Source organism: Poecilia reticulata, chromosome 5 (genome assembly GCF_904066995.2).
Source record: "Poecilia reticulata chromosome 5, P_reticulata-male-v2, whole genome shotgun sequence".
Lineage (NCBI taxonomy): Eukaryota > Metazoa > Chordata > Actinopteri > Cyprinodontiformes > Poeciliidae > Poecilia > Poecilia reticulata.
This window is the reverse complement of record NC_088834.1, coordinates 5,350,772-5,371,127: the sequence shown is the minus strand read 5'-3', so window position 1 is coordinate 5,371,127 and position 20,356 is coordinate 5,350,772. Positions and strand designations below refer to the sequence as shown.

General features: G+C 40.6%; 2 protein-coding genes across 3 annotated transcripts; both read right to left on the bottom strand.

Annotated features, from left to right (window-relative positions):
• Positions 1–1,479: 1,479 nt before the first annotated feature.
• LOC103464696 (potassium voltage-gated channel subfamily A member 2) lies at positions 1,480–8,430 on the bottom strand. Of its 2 annotated transcripts, none has more exons than XM_081606864.1 (2): positions 7,574–8,430; positions 1,480–6,792 (listed from the first exon to the last, which is right to left on the bottom strand). In XM_081606864.1, the coding sequence occupies exon 2, from the start codon at positions 6,657–6,659 to the stop codon at positions 5,163–5,165; it is 1,497 nt and encodes a 498-aa protein (XP_081462990.1). In that variant the 5' UTR covers positions 6,660–6,792; positions 7,574–8,430; the 3' UTR covers positions 1,480–5,162. The 2 variants fall into 2 exon arrangements, with proteins under 2 accessions (XP_081462990.1, XP_008407175.2); XM_008408953.3 differs by having other exon boundaries at positions 1,480–6,796; positions 7,574–8,428.
• An 8,544-nt stretch (positions 8,431–16,974) lies between these two features.
• Positions 16,975–20,129, bottom strand: LOC103464695 (potassium voltage-gated channel subfamily A member 3-like). The gene has a single exon (XM_008408952.3). It carries the CDS (start codon positions 19,480–19,482, stop codon positions 17,929–17,931), a length of 1,554 nt encoding a protein of 517 aa, XP_008407174.1. The 5' UTR covers positions 19,483–20,129; the 3' UTR covers positions 16,975–17,928.
• Positions 20,130–20,356: the final 227 nt, after the last annotated feature.

Below are 20,356 nucleotides of genomic sequence, written 5' to 3'. Positions count from 1 at the left end.
AGACACTCCTGCAATCGTCACACTTTTTCTGTTACAAACTGACTCCGGCCCCCACCAGAGAAGGAAAAAGTTTGGGGACCACTGCTTTAAAGGATTAGGTTTCTCATTCACTGATGCCTGAGCAACTGCGTCACCATTTCAGCCATGACGCCTCTAGAGGGCAGCATTTCTTTGCTCTTTCTTACTTCATCCCTTGGCATTTAGGTAAACCTATAAAATATTGTTCACTTATGTTAGGTTTTTTGCTTTCAGTCAAACCCCTACGCAAAGTGACTGTGACAGTGTGCTCAGGAAGTCTGCTCCTCCTTCTTAAAGTAGTTTTGCACTTTCACTAAACCAGGGCAGGATTTGAAGGTGCACGTCCCAACGGCGGGGTGTTCTGTGATGCCAGGGCAGCCCTATTGGATAAGCTCCAGGTCCCACAGTGCTCTTCTGCTAATTACACGCTGGTAAGTACAGTGGAAGCCTGTAGGACTCCTCAGCTGTGTTCCTGTGGGCATGCTGCTGATAAACAACACATAGGCACTCACTCCTCTTCACTCCTCTCTAACAATAACAACAACTGCACTGTACATAGCCGTGACCACCTGCACCAGAACCACATTCCTTGCTTGGGAGGCTCGGTCCCATCTGTCTTTCCATGATTGCCCTGGTTCCTGCAAAGTGGAGCTGTGGAGTGTTACACAGTACCACTAAATCAAAGCAAGACTAATGACTACAGCAGAGCTGAAGCTACACAGAACTGAGGCTCAAAGTGTTCCTGCTCACAATGCAGAGCTGAAGTTAACCACAAGTTGACTACAGATGGTGTAAATCAGGCGGGAAGGATGCGCTCATGCTAACTACAATCCACATGCATTATTATCCCACGAGTTTAACAACCTAAAGATCAAGCATTACATTCTCGTCTTTAATGTTTTTCATGACATAAAAATGTATTTTTAAGAATAAAAACATTTATATTTCTCCAGTTCTTTCCAGCTGTGCCTTGTAGCTGGATGAACCACAAGTTCACTTTAAGGACTCTTCAACAGTCTTTTCACAATAGCATCTTTTATTCCACCTTCTTTTTATCTTCTCCTTCTTTTCCTTCTCTCTCTATCTCATTCTCTAATAAAAACCGCTATTAATAGAACACCCTGCTCTTTCTTTTAAACTGCAGGGAGTGTATAGCATGCACTTAAAGGGAGGAAGAAGCTGAAGATACCAGGAGGCGTTTGAAAATGTCCTCTGCAATGCTCGTGGCTACAAAGACGCTGGCTACCCTAAAAATAACAACAAATGGGGCTTTGATAGATTCGTGGCATTTTGTATCAGCAAAGATGCTCTTGGGCTAATTTTAGTCAAATCATTTGCAGACCAAGTACCTCACAGACATTGGGATGTGGAGGAAGAAAGGCTGGTGAAACATTTGAAAAACACCTCTGCATCTGTCAATGCGTGCTGCAAAAACTGACACAATAATCACACCAAACACAGTTTCAGTTGAATAATTATTGGCTTCATTATTGATATTACTTTTTCAGGGTTATGAGCATTTGGAAGTATACGTATTTCTTATTTTACATATTTTCTTGTCCATAGATTGTCCTTTTTGTTGTAAAGTGCAGGTAATACTACTTTTGAATCCAAACATTACATACAATATGTAGTACATGTGTTCCTTCTCCATTCTTCCTTATGATTATTTACAATATTGTTCCACATTTCATTTCACAGAAAGAAAAATCATTATCCACTGTATCAGCATTGTCGGATGTTTTAGGCTTCTATACAGCAGAGCAGAGGTGAAGTGAACAGCTGTACAAGTTGTTTTAATGGATGCCACACTATCAGGCTCTGGGTGTAAAAGAGAAAGAAAGGACACTGATTCTTAAACACACACTTGCACACAGTTTGCATATTGATCATTTTGTGTCTTATATGGTTGAGTTATCTGGGGGCTTGCTGCAGAGAGCTGACATGGCAGTTCAAACAAACCCAAAACTCAGGCAGTTAATATTTCTCCTTTAGCTAACAAGCCTAGGGTTTTCTTACAGTTTCTTTCAACAGCTTTTTAAACCAGCATGAATCTAGTGGCAGATAAAACATTAAAGGAAATCTGAACTCAAACGTTCTATTTCCTTAAAAGCGGCCAGCTAAAAAAATCAACCTCTGCATAGATCTCTCAACGTATTCACTGTGGGACACTCTGCTCATGGAGTGGGATTTGCTGGTGGGTCCCTCTGTGGGTGAGAATTAATATTCTTAAAGTCAGCTCTATTTGTGCTTTAAGAAGAAACAGTAGTGGATGTTCAGTTACCATGTTGTGGTCTCCAGTGCATGAGTTGCTACAGTGAGTTAGACTAAAACACAGTAACACACCTGTTACATTACAGATAAATGTTAAGATGATAACATTTATCATAAGTGCCAAACACAAAACAAATGAAGACATAAAAATATGATGCATTTGCATGTATAGACAAATATTTTTGGTCAGACTGTGAGTTTTTCCACAAATATAAAGATATGCGGTTGCATAATGCAGCTGTAGAACCAGACTATGATGCTGACATTCAGAGGTTCTTCTCTCCCTGTGACACGTGTACATTACTGCTCACTGTGCATTAACACATCCAAATTGGTACCCAGGGGAAAAAAAATCTTAACTGGATGAAAGAGGTTTATGAAAATAAGTAGTTAAACAATCATGGATATTTTCACAAAGAGTGGTCCACATATGTAGAATGGGTGTATTGCTAAAAACAAGCTACTTATTGTTATTCTACCTTGAGATAGTAGTAATTTAACATCTCAATTTACCTTAGACTACCAAGGAAATTACTTAAGTAAAAAAAAGTCTCTAAAAACCCACAGTTTGGACAGAGAGACGACTTAGGAAGCCTCACATCGGGCAGTCGGACGATGCATCCTGAGCACATACTGGCAGCAATGACACAGAAACATTTTGCCACTCTAGGTTGAGACTGTAGTATCAAAAAGGAAACCCTTGCATTCACAAAATTCATCAACACAATTCTTGCTACACACCTTCTCTTAAGCAACAATCTTTTGTAACTGCGTTGGACATCTGTGAGAAAAAGCAGAGGCAAGAGACATAGGGGCATAGTCAGACCATATGTAGGTCAGACAATGTCTGCTACACTGCTGCTAATTATCACCTTCCATATTAATGTTACTGCCTTTGACTGTTACCTTGGCAGTGTTGAGCGAACTGTGGAAAGTTTTAGCTGTATGCAATCCAAGAACTTAATTCACATCTGATGCCAACTTTTAAAGATATATTGAGCTTCTGGCATCAGAGTTTTCTCAGGAGACAGTGGGACTTCACTGTTATTATATCAAGCCAATGTTCATAAAATGTTTAGGGTGAAAAAGTAAGCTTATTGTTTATGGCTGAAAGATTAACCTACTGGTAACACCTACTTTTTTGAGGGCAGTTTAAAAACAAAGCATACTAAAATTCTGGTTAAGATACAGGTCATATGCCAATTTCCCTAAGAATTACTTTGACTAGAAATCTTGCCTATTGAGAGTGTATCTTTGGCACTCTGAAATAAACAATTATTAATATTGTTAGAAATAGCCAAGATGGAAAAGCGCATGCTTATTTTAGAGGGCTTAAGATCTCTGATAAAAGCATATGTATGCTGTATTATGTGATCTGTCTATAAAGATATATTGTTTTACATTTAAGAAATAAATATATCTATTGCAATATTTTATTTTAGTCTCTTAGATGCTTCCTGTTTTCGCTTACATACATGCTAGAAATGTTTTAAAGTCATGCAACACTAGGTGAAAAGCGTAAACCCAGACAAAAGGCAGTTAAAGCATTTTTCCAACAAACATTTCCCTACAAGTTGCTATTTTGATAACAAGGACACAATTAGATGAATCTGTGAAACAGACACAATTTCAAGACTTTGATCACTGAGGCTGAGATTAACATCCAAAAGCAGGGTATGAGTTTACGTTTACCCAATCACAGCTCAGATTACAGCAACCTGGCAAAATGGCAATGACTTCTAGATGGAATGTAAATATTGATACACATCTTTTTAAGTGTAGAAAATTACCTTATTATTAATAAGTCAAAAGTTCTCAAACTTACAGTTTCAGGTTAATAGCTATCTGCAGGCATCCTTTTAAAAGTGTGGATTTCTACAGAAGGCAGTGTACAGACAAATATACAGTGACCAGGTGAAGCAAGTGGCAGTTGAAACCCAAGTGGAACTTCTCATTGAGATAAAAATGTCATGCAGTAATCTACTGACTATGTTTTCTTCCTACCTACCTATTGGATATCAGCTAAGTCACAGTTAAGCTACCTATCTATATGGATAAGCTCTGTAAAAGTGAAACAGTGAAGTACTAAACAAGAAGAAACATTCAAGATGTCTCAAAGCTCTGCAGTAAGACAAGTTTGGGTGAATGGAGGTGGGAAAGCTTGCATTGCAATACATAGAGTACATGTAAGACCAAAGCAGTGAAAATTCAAGGCCATTGTCAGTCATTCATCAGATACTGATGTCTACTAGGGGAAAGGGTGTCAAACCATTAGCTAAGAGCTGATGGCTATCATACATCCTTCAAATAACATGGTGTACTTAACCACCAGCATCGTTACAAGTCATCCACAAGCCATTTGGAGTGGGCGTGGTTAATGCTCACACATCCTCCTTTTTTTTCTAAATGTTAAAGCATATGACAGTTTTATTTCTTTTGCTCCAAGAAGCAGCATATGTAGAACACAACAGGCTCTTCAGGAAGCCCGTCTGAGCTGTGTGCCATCTGAAATGACAGATAAAGGGGCAGCGGTCAAAAGCGGGGAGTTTCCTTTTTTCTGTTTCTTTTCATTGTGTGCAACTGTTGGCTACAATGGTGAGAAAGACAGTTTTAGGCTTTGTCAATTTTTGTTGCAGCTGATCATACAAAGACAACTCCATGCAGAAATTCAAATCTTAGAACTGCGGAAATTGTTTTAGGAGTTTTAAAGGGAGCATATGGCATTTGGAATATTTTTCGGTAAATCGTCATTGACATTCTGTTTTCTATTGCCTTGATTTTTCTATCACGTGTTTAGTAGGGTGCATTTCTGTTCCATGTGGCAGTACAGTTTCATTTTTCCCACTGTGATGGGGAAAAACATATGAAGGTTACACATCTGTGAGCATCTTGGTGATGTTTACATAGTTTGTGTTGGCGAGTGTGCAGTTGGCTGTTTTAAGGTTGTCCTCCTGAAAGTCTTCATTGCTGTTGTTTACAGCCTCCTGAATCTCCATGTAGTCCGATTTGCTGATGGTGGAGCCGCTTCGGCTCTTTTTTAGCTCCTCGGCTGAATCAGCTTTGGGTACATTGACCTGCAGATACTGAGCTTGCTCTTCGCCTTCAGTCTCACGGTGATAGAAGTAGTTGAAGTTGGACACAATGACAGGCACTGGCAAGGCAATGGTCAGCACACCTGCAATGGCACAGAGGGAGCCCACTATCTTGCCTCCAATTGTAGTCGGGACCATATCACCATAGCCGACTGTTGTCATTGACACCACAGCCCACCAAAATGCATCAGGGATGCTCTCAAACTGTGACTCAGGCTCATCTGCTTCAGCAAAGTAAACTGCACTGGAAAACAGGATTACCCCGATGAAGAGGAAGAAAATGAGGAGGCCAAGCTCTCTCATACTGGCTTTAAGGGTTTGACCTAAAATCTGAAGCCCCTTGGAGTGACGGGACAGCTTGAAGATCCTGAAGACTCGTACCAAGCGGATAACCCTGAGAATGGCTAAAGACATGGCTTGCTGACCTGGCTGACCATCCTCTGCTCTATCTGCCAACTCGGTGCCAAGAGTGATAAAGTAAGGAATGATGGCAACAATATCAATAATGTTCATTATGTTACCAAAAAAGCCTGCTTTGCTTGGGCAGGCAAAGAAGCGCACTAAAAACTCAAAGGAGAACCATATAATGCAGAGAGTTTCTAGAACAAAGAAGGGGTCAGTGAAGTAGGTGGATGTGTAGCTGATTATTGTAGAGTTGGTCTCAGGTGAAAAAACTTGAGCATGGGACTTATGCATTTCCTCCTCATCATTGCGGAATATTGGGAGAGTCTCCAAACAGAAGCTGACAATAGATATCAGGATGACCATGACAGAAATTATGGCAATAATCCTAGCAGGACCTGAGCTTTCTGGGTACTCAAAGAGAAGCCACACCTGTCTTTGGAACTCATTGTCAGGAAGAGGACGTTCCTCCTCCTTGATGAAACCTTCATCTTCTCTGAACATCTCAATGGCCTCCTCCCCAAGCTCATAAAAGCGGATCTCTTCTGAAAAAATATCAAGAGTGACATTGACCGGCCTTCTCAATCGGCCTCCTGATTGATAATAATACAATATAGCATCAAAGCTCGGTCTGTTTCTGTCAAAAAAGTATTCGTTCCTTAGTGGGTCAAAGTAGCGCATCCTCTTTTTGGGATCCCCCAGCAGAGTTTCGGGAAACTGAGAGAGGGTTTTGAGTTGTGTCTCAAAGCGCAGCCCTGAGATGTTAATGACCACCCTCTCACAGCATTCATGGTCAGCCTCTGGGTCGTAGTCCAGGGGGTGCCCTGGGTGTGCAGCTGCCTCGTCAGAGGGGTCGCCTGTGGCAACAGTCATTCTGCAGGGCGAGGTGGCCTGCACCTTTCAGGATGTCTGGGTCCTGCAGCCTGGAGAACTGCAGGTGGGGGCCAGGAGAGGGTGGGGACTCAGCAGAGTGAAGACCTGAAGGCCACAGGATGTCACCTAGGAGCTGACTGGCGGTAGGACAAACAGAGAAAAGTAGCAAGGTCAGAGAAACCTGAGAAATGATTCAGCACTCAATTAATCCTTCTGCTTAGCTCAGAGAAATCCTAAATTTTCTTTCAGCTTGAAGATCAAACAGAAAATAGAAAATAATTCAACACTCTCACTAATTAACATTCAAAAAACCAACGTGCTTTGCATGTAAATAACATCAATGCAGATAAAACCACGGGCTAAAATAATAACAAAAAAACTTGCAAAGCTCCCAAATCAGGACGCATTTGCTGCAACATCTATATTTGTTGAACTGAATTGCCATACATGTAATGGTAATGCAGCAGACACTAAATCCAGACTTCACCCTTCCTCAGATATCTTCCGTCTAAACATTAAAAAATATATGTTTAAATGTATTGTGCCATCAGAAAACAAAAAGAGATTAAAGGAAAAGGTTTACAGCTGGTTATACGATCTGACTTTAGGTTTTGGTGGAGCATTTTTGTCTTGAAATGGTGCCTGTTACTGAAATATTCAAAAACATCTATAAATAATTTACCCACAAAAGGAAATTGGCTCTCAGAGGGGAAAAAATGCATCTCTATCTTCATTCCTACCCCTCTCAAGTGAAGGCACGGTTTTGCAAAATAATATGTCATGCAACAAAAATTGCAGGTGTGGTAATCATGCCTTGACAGGTGCAAATCCAAACATGAACTATTGTACGACAAGATTTATACTCAGAATCGAGGAGACGGATGAAAGCCGCTTTATCTTGATTTCATACATACCTACAGACATCTTTTTCGTCTCTGGGTGAGGCTGGATGCTCCCGCTGGTGTCAGGGAGGTGGGCATCTATAATCAGCTGCGGCAAACGGGTCTTCAGTCTCCAGTGCAGGTGGGGGTAAAAATGAATTTCCAATTCGGGACAGTCGATGATTTTCACCTCATGTTGTCTGCAGCATCCTTGCCGTGTACACCGCGTACAGTATGCGCGGGTGTGTCCTCGGTTTCCCCTCCCCGACTCTTCTCCTCCGGGTAGGGAGCCGCGGGGTGGCGATTGGCAAAAAAAAAAGGGCGGAGGGAGACGTCCAAGGAGGTATTGGTGCTTCCCTTATTAACCGAAGGTGCTGGGATCAGCAGAATGATCTTCCTTCCACTGCTTTCCTCCGCACCGGAGCGACTCTGTGAAGAGCCGGTGGCTGCGGAGGTAGCGTCTGTCTCTAGTAGACACCTAGAGGTAACGTCCTCAGAAAATAGGTGGATGTGTGTTGTAGGTGGTGATCTCCGTCAGATGGGAAGCATCAGTAACAAGTCTTTTTTTTTTTTTTTTTTTCTTGCGTCACCCAGATAAATATGTTGTTTTCTTTTTGGGGCAGTTTTGCGCCACATATACCATAATTTCCATAAGACTGTCTGTAGCTGAACCTCCAACGCTCGGTGAAAGGAGACGCTGCTGAGAGCCCCCTTTTAGTCTACATGGTGGGCAGGACACTGACTTGAAACGACATGCATGAAAGTCGTAGTGGGTTTGAAGATTATGCAATTTCACTAAGCCAGCGCCCCATGCGCACACAGCAACACAGACACGCGCACGCATGAAGCGACCCCTAACGCTTAAGCACATGTCAGCTCGGTGGGAGGTGAAATTTTCATTAAGTGATGGAAACAGTTGTAGGTGAAATGTCCCTCTAGCCAGGCTTGGCCGTTGGGTTATTCACTGGTTACTGTATGAAGCTCCGTCCAACCTGCAGTCGGGCACTGCTCTGCATACCAAAATAGGTGCTGGTGATGGAGCAGGGAAAAGGCGCACTATAGCAACACCACCTTTTCTGCAGGAGACCATAAGGCGCTTGGTCACTGAAGCCTAAAAAAACCCCATCTTTTTAAACACAGCTTTCTTGAATCAAGACTATTAACACAGATATGTTCTAATTGGAAGATAAACCCAAATGTAAATTTGAAACTTTTTGATGAACCCTCCTTTTTTCTATGAGATAATAAAGTTATCTCATGTGTCCTTGTGTGGTCTGAGGTAACAACTCCCAATTCCTTTTCACTACTTGTTCATAACAGTGAATGTTGTAATCTTTCCCGGCAACAAACTCCATGAATAATGAATGGGAGGAGGGGACAAAAATAGAGCAAATCCTCCATCAGTGTGTCTGGCTATATTCCAAAAGAAGAAACAAACTTAATAAGCTGCGAATGCTTCCATCACAGTTGATGCTTGCATCGAGAATGTATCCTGAAATGACCACAGAGGTCAATGGGAATCCCTCAGACAAGAAGATGATGGGGAAGAATGGGGGATGGGAGAGACAGCAGGATGATTTGTGCAAGCCTTTCCAATGTTACACTTGGCAGACTTGAGACCATCCTGGGTGCCAACCTTGCCACAGTGTCCATCTGGTCTGCTGCTTCCACAGAAGCAGGTTCTTTTTAGTATCTCTTAATCGCTTTTCTTGGTTCTTGATGACAGGACAGTCATTATTTATTAGACTGGGGCCTGTTACCATGGGCTCTAACCCAGCTTGTGCTGCATTAGGTGGCTGCCTGGAATTAAAATCAAATCCTTGCTGCATTCAAAATCTTTTAGATACTTAACCACACACAGATGTGAAAACATCTGACAATGTAAGGTGGACCTTAAAACTGTTAAAAATAAATTTGCTTCCAGGATTTGAGTTTTTTGTAAATATTTAAATACTTTTCTGTGATATATATATATTTCAATTAAATAACTTGGTGAAAATGTTTTATATAACATTGTTTACAAGCAGAAAAAGGTAAAGAATTATGTGGAACAAAAAAAAGTCTGAAATGGGTGTGCTGTACTATCTGCACAATTTAACCTGTTTATCAAAAATATGCCTCTGGTTATGATGTCCATGCCTTTGTATTTGAACATTTCGATATTGGAACTGATTATTCTAACAGAAAGTTGGCACTATCTCTTTTTTAGTACCTGATTTGTATACCAATTGGCAATGCTAAGTTCTTTATTTCAGATTAAAGAAATATATTTTTTGTTTTTAATAAGATGCAATCAAATATCTTAATTGAAGTTGTGGTTTGTTATTTTATGCTGCATGAACAGATTTTACTGTTTCTATTAAACCTTCCCGACTGAAATAATTCAGCAGGTCTTGGAGAAAGAGCAGATCTAGTCTCAATTTCAGTACCAGCTTTCCCTGCTGTTCACTTTGCTTTTTAACATGTTAGCTGTGAGGTTTTCCAAGAGAGAAGCAGTGGCTTCACCTTGTTTGTCAGATGGTGCGATGACGACTGTCTCAACCTTAATAATGTTACAGAAGCTAAAGAAATGATCAGTTTTAGAAAAAAAAACAATTATATATGGTCAAGAAGTCCAAATTGTGGAAACTTATCATGATAGTAGCACATTACTTGGAGTAGCAGCAAAAGTACCATGGTAACTTAGCAGAGCTACCATGGTCCTTATGGAATATGCTTACAAAGCAACTATTAGTTGTGCACTTAACAAATCTGTATTTGTTTTTCCTCTCATCCTGTGATGAGAGGAAAACCATTGTTGAAAGAAAGTCATTTAAAAACCCTGTTACCAGTTTGTCACAAGCCATGCTGGCAGTGCAACATTTGAAAGTTTTGCTTTGTTCAGATATGACCAAAACTGAAATATTTTAGACTGAGCAATAGTGGCAGATAGTTGTGTCAGGATCACGTTGTGAAAATCTCTTCAGCCAGCAGAGACTAAAAAGCTGATCAGAGTTAAATAAAAGATATAAGGAGCTTAATACCGAGCAATCCTGAAAGAAACCCTGGAGCTGGGCCAGAGATTTACTTTCTGCAGGGACAATGAACCTAAACATACAACCATAGACAGAATGAAATGGTTTAGATCAAAATGTATTTGTGTTTAGAATAATTCACTAAAACGTCCAGACTCAAATCTAACTGAGAATGTATTACAATACCTGAAAACAAATTTTCCATTGACTTAGATTGTATGAAAATCTCAGAATATTGCTAGAATGCAATTCTACAACTATGAGTAAAGCTGACTAGGAACATCCAGTGATTTCACAAACATCAGCAACTTCGTGTTGGGCTCGCATCAAATCTAAAAATATTGTTACAGTTTATGACAAAGATTGAAAGACCTAAAGAGATGTGAAGCACCACATATAGTAACTCTAATTTGGAACCATGTCTTGAGGTGACAAAAGAGAGCTCAATTAAGTGTTTTTTTTTTTTTTTTAACATGCTGCACTCATAATTCTTGGATGTCATGTGTTCTTATGAATGGAGAATGCCCTGTTTTTTCTTTGTTTTGTTTTTTTCTGGCCATTCAGTCCCTTGAGTGTTGTGGTCATTTTCTGGCATCGATGCCTCCCTCCTTCTTGATACTGCATTGCAGCAGCTACAGGTTTTCAGCAATCACTCATCCTTATACACACACATGCTACCCCCCACAGTCACTCACACACACACGCACACACACCTACACACGCACACACACACACACACACACAAACCAGACGTAACAGATTTCATATAATCTCATAGTGCTTGATAATAGCTCACATAAAGCCTTATGGTAACATCGATATGGTCTGTATGTTAAGTTAATCGAAAAAATATAATTCTTCCAAATATTACTCCTCTCTCACTTGTGCATTAATTTTGATATGCAATTGTATAATAAAGAATTATTACCAGACTAAACCAAAAATTCCATGAAAACATAGAGTACCTATACACTATAACATTTGCTTTTCTAAAAAAAACAGCAGACTTTTTTTTTCCTACAAATGTCCTTGGGTCATTCACTAAACTTTCAACCTTGATGCTTTTCTATTTCTTTCCAAAAACTACTGAGACTCTGTATATTTATCCCTCTAGGAGATGAGTCATTCCCAATACACTGTTCAGGAGACAGAAACTGAAGAAGTACTGCAGGTTAGAAATAGACTAGAGGAGTGGTTCCAATAAATAAGTTGCAAAAGGTGTACTGATAGGAATCCCTGCTGCACCTCATTTTGTCCTCTATTTGTCCTGGAGGTAAAAGTACATTTGAAGATGAGCTGAGGAGAGTAGAGATCGTAATGCAAAGAGAGAGGGAGGAAGGAGAGGACAAAAAGGGAGGGATAGGTCTGCTCATCAGACTGAAGCCCAGCCGGAGAAGGTTAGATCCTGGAAACGAGCCAGACGCCAGGAGAAACACAAGGACACTGGCCCACTGCAGTGTGCACCCAAGCTGGAGTCCTAAACACCCACTGCTGCTCTGAGTTCCTCCTCTGGACTACCTGTAGATGTTTCATACTTCATATGAGAGATTATGTAACCTGAGCTGAATTAAACCATGAAGACATATACAGAAATATATATTCTGACTCCGTTCAGTTCAGAAAGCTATGCTGACGCTGAGGGGAAGGACTGTGAGTCAGTGTCATTGTTGCAGGGAGATTCTTACGCTGCATTGTATGATGGATCTATAGAAGTGAGGGAAATTCAAGTCAAGGTAAGAGCCTGATATAGAATCAATCTGCTACATTACACCAAAGGTCATATTGGAAATAAGACACCTAAGAGGAAGAATCAAATTGGGACTCTGGTCGTTTTAGAAACAGAGCAGAAGAGCAGGAATCTGTAAGAAAATACTTTGTGTTTAATGAATTATACTCCCCTCTCTTTAATATTTTAGCCAAACCAAGCACTACTTCCTTTACATTTCTTGCTTTACTGCATACAATACCTTCTCATAAATGCATTTTAAAAGTATTATGACCTTTTAAAGATGTATTCTTCTCACACATAAATGTTTTAGATCACCAAATAAATCCAAAAAGAATGCTGTGACAGCACAAAAACTGCTAGTTTACTTTCATTTACTATGAATGAAATAATTATTTGATTATTTACTTCAGTTTTCTTTGTCAAATATTAAGTAAGTGTCATGACTTGAAGCAAAAACAAAATAAGAAACACACACACATGCACCTAACCATTGATCTGACTTTTGGGATTTATCGTGTCATGATACCATCCTCCAGTTTATGTTTTTGAGTGACTAAAGGAACCAGAAAATGTGCCTCAGCTAAATGAAACAGTCTGATATCCAGTTGGCTCTGGGCCCAGCAGCCGCTCTGACTCACGGGACACCTGGGGGCAGAGCAAGGACAGCACGTTTCTCGGTCATACTGCCTGACAACTAAAACCCCAACACCCATCTGACTTTTCCCCTCGTTTCATACCACCAACTCATCAAATGACGCTGTTCTAAGTCAGCATTGTTGCTTTAATGAACAACTCTGTTGCTCATCCTCACTCGGTTGCAGTGGAGACAACAGTTTGGAACAGGCATGAGAGGTAGCTGGGCAGTGACATCACGGCCACTCCATGCTGAATTTCTGTTGCCACTGAGATATTTCAGGTGAAGCCTGATGACACAGCAGTCTACATTACTATGTCTGTAAAGCTAAACATAGAATGTCTTCAAATAAACTGTAAGATATGGTTTGTTACACCTGGAGCACATTTGTAAACACACGTAACAGCTGGGTGTATGAAAGGTATTTTTGAGCTGGACCCATAAGGGAGAGGAGAAACGTATGCATTCTCAGACCTGCTTCCTCACAGACAGTCACTCCTGTGTCTGACTGAAAGACCTCAACAAGGAGGCATAATGCAGAAGAGTGAACCTTATGAAATCCCCCTGAGTGCCATTACATGCCCTGCAAGGAGCAGATGGATGCATGGCACCCAGAGAAATAAAGGCAATATATTTTATTTTTGGCAACACAGAGGTACAGTTTTAGGGCAAAAACTGTACCACTTGAAATATCATCGAGAGAAGAAAGGAAAGCGACCGGTGCTCTATTTAACAACAACAGACACAGCCCTTTAGTGATTTATAATTATTATGCCTCAGTAAAGTTCAGCAATGGCAGGAGGCGCCTCTCGTGGCAGACACACCCTATTCTGACTTTTTGGGTATCATCAGAGACAGCACACTGCTGTGATGCATGAATCTTTTTCATGCATCGCATGAAAAAGATTCAGAACTCACACAAGGGGAGTGAGTTGTGAGGGGAAGCCTGGGGTCTTCACTACTTCTTCCCAATGAACCCAGACTGAAAAATACCTTAGATGTTCGTCCTCACATCTTCCTGCAGCATCAGCAACAACAAAGAGAACAAACTGTAGAGCTTGTGTGCTTTTCTTTACCAATGCGTTTTTCTGCACCATGCCAGTCTGTCTATACTTCCTTATACGTCGCTCTCTGTTTCACAGAAACCCACAGTAGTCTGCACTGAGGCATAGAAAGAAGTGACTGTCTTACAGCTATGCTGCACTCGAGCATGTAGGCTCAGACACATACAAAAGCATGCAGACACAGTTGCATATGTTCCCACATTCTAAAATTGTCAGCCTTGTATCAAAAACACAAGTGGCCATAAAGCTTTTAATTTGACTTTCTTCACGCTGCATTTAACTGATGGAATTACCCTTTAATTTGAACATCTGTAGTGACAAGTTAGTCTCACTACATAACTAAAGCAAGATGTATATTAAAACATCTTTCAAGGTTAGATCCTGGAAACGATCTAACCTTGCGATGTAATATCGCAAGGTTATAATTTCTCTTATACAATTAACATGGTCTCAGTTTAGCTTGCCGTACTTATCTAATGAACATGATGAGCATCACTGCACAAAATAAAATAACAGCTACCATGACAACTGAGAGCTAAACAACATTAATCTAAAATGATAGGCCCATTATACCCCGGCATATTAAGCGTAACAAGTTTACTGCTAATGAAATTTTTGCTTCTCCAGAAACCCCAACAGAGTAAGATGGTCAAACTTGCTGTCCCTCGCCAGCACTACTGTTGAGCAATGCAGAAGATGATTAACGACTATGGGCAGTTAGCTGGCCCCTTTTCATTTTTGCTGTTAAAAATACATTGAAAAAGGACTTGGACTCCAGAAGGGTAGACAGAAAGAACAGGGCAATTCAGCAGTTGTGATGTAGAGCACCTGCAGCTGTGGGACAGATGTAATGTGGTTTGGAGTAGGGAGATCCTTTCATCATGTGTGATGATAGTACATGTTTAAAATATTGTAAAACTAGCTACTCTCTCACAGTGCTCTATTTACCATGTTTTAGTCGAGTAGAGCATTCAAACCATCTTTTAAAAAAGCCAGATATTTATAGTTTGTTGCTTATTTGCCCGAGTAAGGCTTTAACATTCTGGAGATTATATGAATTTTCAAACAGGATTTTTCAACCCTGAATTATGTAAAGTCACCTTTATTAGGACTTCTGTGCTTTATTCAAAGTAGTGCAACGTGTAAGTAATGAGTTTTTACCATGCACTCTGGCTCACACACTGTTATTCCCTTTTTCTCATGGGAAATAAAAATAATGGGTCAAACTAAAACCCTCAAGGAAGCTTTTTGGTGCTTTCCAGGCCTACTTCAGTTATTGACACATGGATTGTTCCTGCTTACAGCATGAGAAAAGAAAATGACCATGTAAACTGCTGACCTAAAATTTTTTGTTTTATTTTGCTCTGAGTAACCATGAATTGTGTGCATGTACTGTAAACATTTAAATGATAGATATCTCTCTTGTCACAACTGTACATATATTATATCATGAACAGGATAAATTAGTAATACTTAAGTATGATCTTATTATTAGAGGTTTGGTTGCAATTTGTTGATTTTCTTGTAAAGTCCAGTTAAGACAGGTGCAGCTGCTTTCCCGTAAAAAAAAATCCCACAGTATTATTATCTCAATGAAAAATTAATTTATCTATTAGTCAGAATTACCAACTTTCATAAATTCCAAAATCGTGTCTATAAGAGAAGCTAACCTGTATTGCCATCTCCAAATGGTATTTTCTCCCTCTTAGTAGTAATAATTTCTTTGATCCACCAGATGGCAGAAGTGAGCTATTATTCAGAACTGTAAATGCGCAGAGCTTAAAATTAAGTATGACTAATCCTATGGGGTTACAAACAAGACTTACTATAGTAAAAATAAAAAAGATAGTTTAAGATGATCTGTCCTTACCAACAAATTAGGTTTTTGATGCCTTACTTGATCATTTATTTAAGTAAGGCACATACAGTATATCTGAAATCACACTAGTTCTCTCATTTTAGTAAAGACAATATATTTGTTCTCCCTTTAACTCCTGAAACAAAAGATAAATCTGCAACAGAAGATTCAACTGTAACTCAACTATGAAATATAATGTTTTCATGCATACCACAAGCCATTGTGGTATGCATGAAATGCATGGTATGATGACAGCACACATAGAGAAATCATTACTTTACAGACTGCTTTAAGTTGTACTGTTTGCTTGTATTCGGCTCTCAGTTTTAAAGCCTGTGCCTGTATGTCTTCTGATGTAGATGAAAAGGTGGCTGACGTCAAATCAAGTTGGCATGCCAACTCAGAGATCTGAGGAGTAGAGATGAAGAAAAAGAGGGTTGATCCTCTTTTCCTATTCCAACACATGCCACAGAATTATTTATCCTAAATACGAGCAATACATGGATTAACAGACAGACCTTTTCTTCTTAAAATATCTTACTGTTTAGCAGGGAACCACCTTGAACAAATTCATGTCTAATTTTCTAAGCAGAGATTTTACATCCCACGCTAAAGCAAACAAGAAAAAAAGGGAAATTTGGGGGGAAAAAAGTTAAGGAAGTTTGCACATTATTGGATTAAGTAGTTGTGTAGTAATAATATTAACCATCATCATTGTCGTCGTTGTCATCCTCATCATCATTACTGTTGTGAGATCAATGCAATGCAACTAATATAGGAGTAAATATTATAAACTGTTTCTTAAACTTCTAAAGTGAAGCTTATCTCTAAGCATGACAGGAAGTTAATTGACTTTTGAGTTAAAAAATCTAATTGCTAGTCCACTTCCACTATTTCCATTCTGGTCACAATTTCCCTCTTGTTTAAATTACTTTTTTCTTTATTTATTTATGATCCTTCTTTCATGGGACTAGAGCAATTGTATTTGGAAAAGCATGATCAGGGACAATGGACTGGTCTGCCATTATCTGGCCAGATTTTTTTTTTTTTTGTGAAATGTTCCTAAAACAATAATATAAGCATGCAATTCTACGCATCTCTATCCACATTTTTGTACCTCAATGGTGCAATGGAGTAAAAACAAAATAATGTAAGTTTATTGTCTTGAATTTCGCAAAAGAATTTAAAATACAAAAAGAGATAAACAAAGAAAAGGACACAGAAATGCACTTAAAATAGATCGCAGCTTTACACCTACTATGGCAAAAATGGGAAATTATTTGGGGAAACTCACACAATACCATGAAAACATTAGACGGGGGTTGCCCAGGAAACCACCGTCGTCATGGAGACTGCATCACAAGGCGGAACTTGCTGAACGTTCTGCCTCCTTTCATCCACGCTGTATGTCATCACTGAGCACATGACCACAAACACGTTAGTCTGTGCTTATTTATTTATTTTAACCCAATCTTCTTTTTCGCGCGATTTAAAGTGCTATGAACAGGCAGAACCAGGATCTCTTAATTTCTGTTTTTATTCAATATAGGTTATATAAGTATTTCTGAATGAAAATACAGCTTTTAATTCACGATAAGCATTTTCCCTCTCCACCTCTAAACAAGACGGCAGAGTCCAACACGTGGACAGCTTCTGATATTAGATATAACCTAAACAGACATTTGGCTACATATATTACCATAATATATTAACATCTCTGGACAACGGAACTGGTCTTTCCACGAAGCACAACACGCTGTTTGTTTATGGGCTGGCAGGATTAAATGCTACACGTGTATCCCAACACGGACAACACTGCAATAATAACACCAAGATATGTAGGCATCGTGTGGCGTTGTACACTAAAATATATCTGTTTTAACAATACACTTGTTACTTTGCCAGCGGCTTATAAAGAGATTGTACAGTCAGTTGGATCTCTTAGGCCCATTAAGGTTTGTTAAAACGGACATCTAGAGCGTTCAGCCACAGATATGGACTGACATACCACGACTGGCTATACATCAACATTACAAGAATAGAGCTAACATCTCTTTATGCTTCATAAATGATCCATTATTGGGCCCCTTTACACGTCTGTGAAGATCTTTTTGATGTTCACACAGTTCTGACTGGTCTCTGTTGTAAAGTTTGGCTGCTTGAACGCACTGTTGATGCCTTTTACAATAACCATGTACTCTGATTTGCTGAGGGAAGAGGAGCTGCACGACTTTCTCTGCTCGTCGGAGGGGAGGTGCTCGCAGCTGCCCGTGTTAAGGTATTGCTGGTGCTCCTCTCCGTCCGTCTCCCGGTGGTAAAAGTAGTTGAAATTCGATACAATCACTGGCACGGGTAAGGCAATAGTCAACACGCCCGCTATTGCGCAAAGCGACCCCACTATTTTGCCACCAATAGTGATCGGATGCATGTCCCCGTATCCGACTGTGGTCATTGTGACAACTGCCCACCAGAACGCGTCTGGAATGCTGGTGAAGCTCGACGTGGGGTCGTCTGCTTCTGCAAAGTAAACAGCGCTGGAGAAGAGGATGACTCCGATGAAGAGAAAAAAGATGAGCAAGCCCAGTTCCCTCATGCTGGCCTTCAGCGTCTGTCCCAAAATCTGGAGTCCCTTAGAGTGTCGTGAGAGCTTAAAAATGCGAAAGACTCTTACCAGTCTGATCACCCTCAGGATTGCGAGGGACATCGCCTGCTGACCGCCGTTTGTTTGGCTCTCGGCCAGCTCTGTCCCCAGAGTGATAAAGTAAGGAATTATGGCGACAATGTCAATGATATTCATGATGTTTTTGGAGAAAGTGGTTTTGCTGGGGCAGGCAAAAAACCTGACCAGTAACTCAAAAGAGAACCATATAATACACAGTGTTTCTATGACAAAGAATGGGTCTGTGAAGGGGTTTGGCACATTTGGAGCAGTGCCATTCACTGTGGGTGCCACTGTGGATATGTCTTTTTCATCCCGAAATTCAGGCAGAGTCTCCATGCAGAAAATAACGATTGAAATTAGGATCACAAGCACTGAAACGATGGCTATTCCCCTTGCAGGTCCAGAGCTTTCAGGATACTCAAACAAAAGCCAAACCTGCTTTTGGAAATCATTTTTGGGCAGTACGCGCTCCTCCTCCTTAATAAACCCTTCATCCTCACGGAATTTCTCCATGGCCTCCTCCCCAAGCTGGTAAAACCGAATCTCCTCTGAGAAAATATCAATGGGGACGTTAACAGGTCTCCGAATGCGCCCTCCTGACTGGTAGTAATACAAGATAGCATCAAAGCTGGGTCTGTTTCTGTCGAAGAAGTACTCATTCCTGAGTGGGTCAAAGTAGCGCATCCTTTTCCTCGGGTCCCCGAGCAGCGTGTTTGGAAACTGGTTGAAAGTTTTGAGTTGCGTCTCGAAGCGTAAGCCCGAGATGTTGATGACCACCCTCTCGCAGCATCCCTGGCGGCTGCGCTCATATCGATCCACAGCCAGGTGAGGCGCCGAGAACACGGCCGACTCCTCCAGCATGTTTTCCACCGTCATGACGTCCCTCTGCACCTCTCCATAACCCCCCTTCTCAGCCGCGATCGTGCTGTTGTGTTCGGCTGAAGGAGGCGACTGGACAGCGCTGGGAGTGTGCTCGTCCATACAGGTGTTTTTTTTTTTTTTCTGTTTGGAAAGGCAGAGTGCGCCGCGTCACTCCCAGCCAAAGCTCACAGCTTTGGAGAGCTGAAGCGGACGCCACTTACATGCCTCCTAACCATCAACACTCTCTGCGAATTCACAGGGTGAAGCGCAGCGCTCCCTTCTGCTTTTCCCCTCTTTCCCAACACACCAACACCCGCCCACGGCGCGCATATGTCTGACATACGTCCACCACCCGCCCAATCGGAAATTAACTTGACACTTAAGGCTGAGCAGTAACCCTTCTGTCTTATTCACACTGGGTACATAAAAGTTCGTTTTTAAATAGCCCACATGGTGTCTTCGACACTTTGCGTGGGAATGACAGGTTAAAGCAAGCTGAGTTATTTTTTTTTTCTTTTGGTTTTATTTGATTGTTTTCTGTCAAAAACTCAGCTGTTTCATGACAAAGAAACATAGCACCACGAATGTATTGTCGTGTTTCACAATAAAATCTAAAGTCTGTTTTGACAAACTGATGTCGTGTTTGTGTTAGAAAACCAAGGAAATGTGATCAGATTTTTTTGTGACTCAAATGAAAACAAAGTTTCCACAAAAGCCAACGTGTTTGTCTTTCAGCATTTCTAATACCCTCCCAGCAGTTCTTTTGTTTCGCTTGTTGTTGAGGGGGTGTTGCTCTCCATGGTGCTGAAAACAAACCCACACCCGCCTGTAAATCAATTCGCGCTCCTGTAAGTGGAACTGTGGGCTCAGCGCATGCTTGTGTTGGTCTAAACGTGACACCCGCTACATTTTTAAAGCTAAGGCAAACAAGAAAATAAGTCACATCATTCCAACTCAAAAAGAAAACAAGATAGCAAAAACACTCAACACTCGT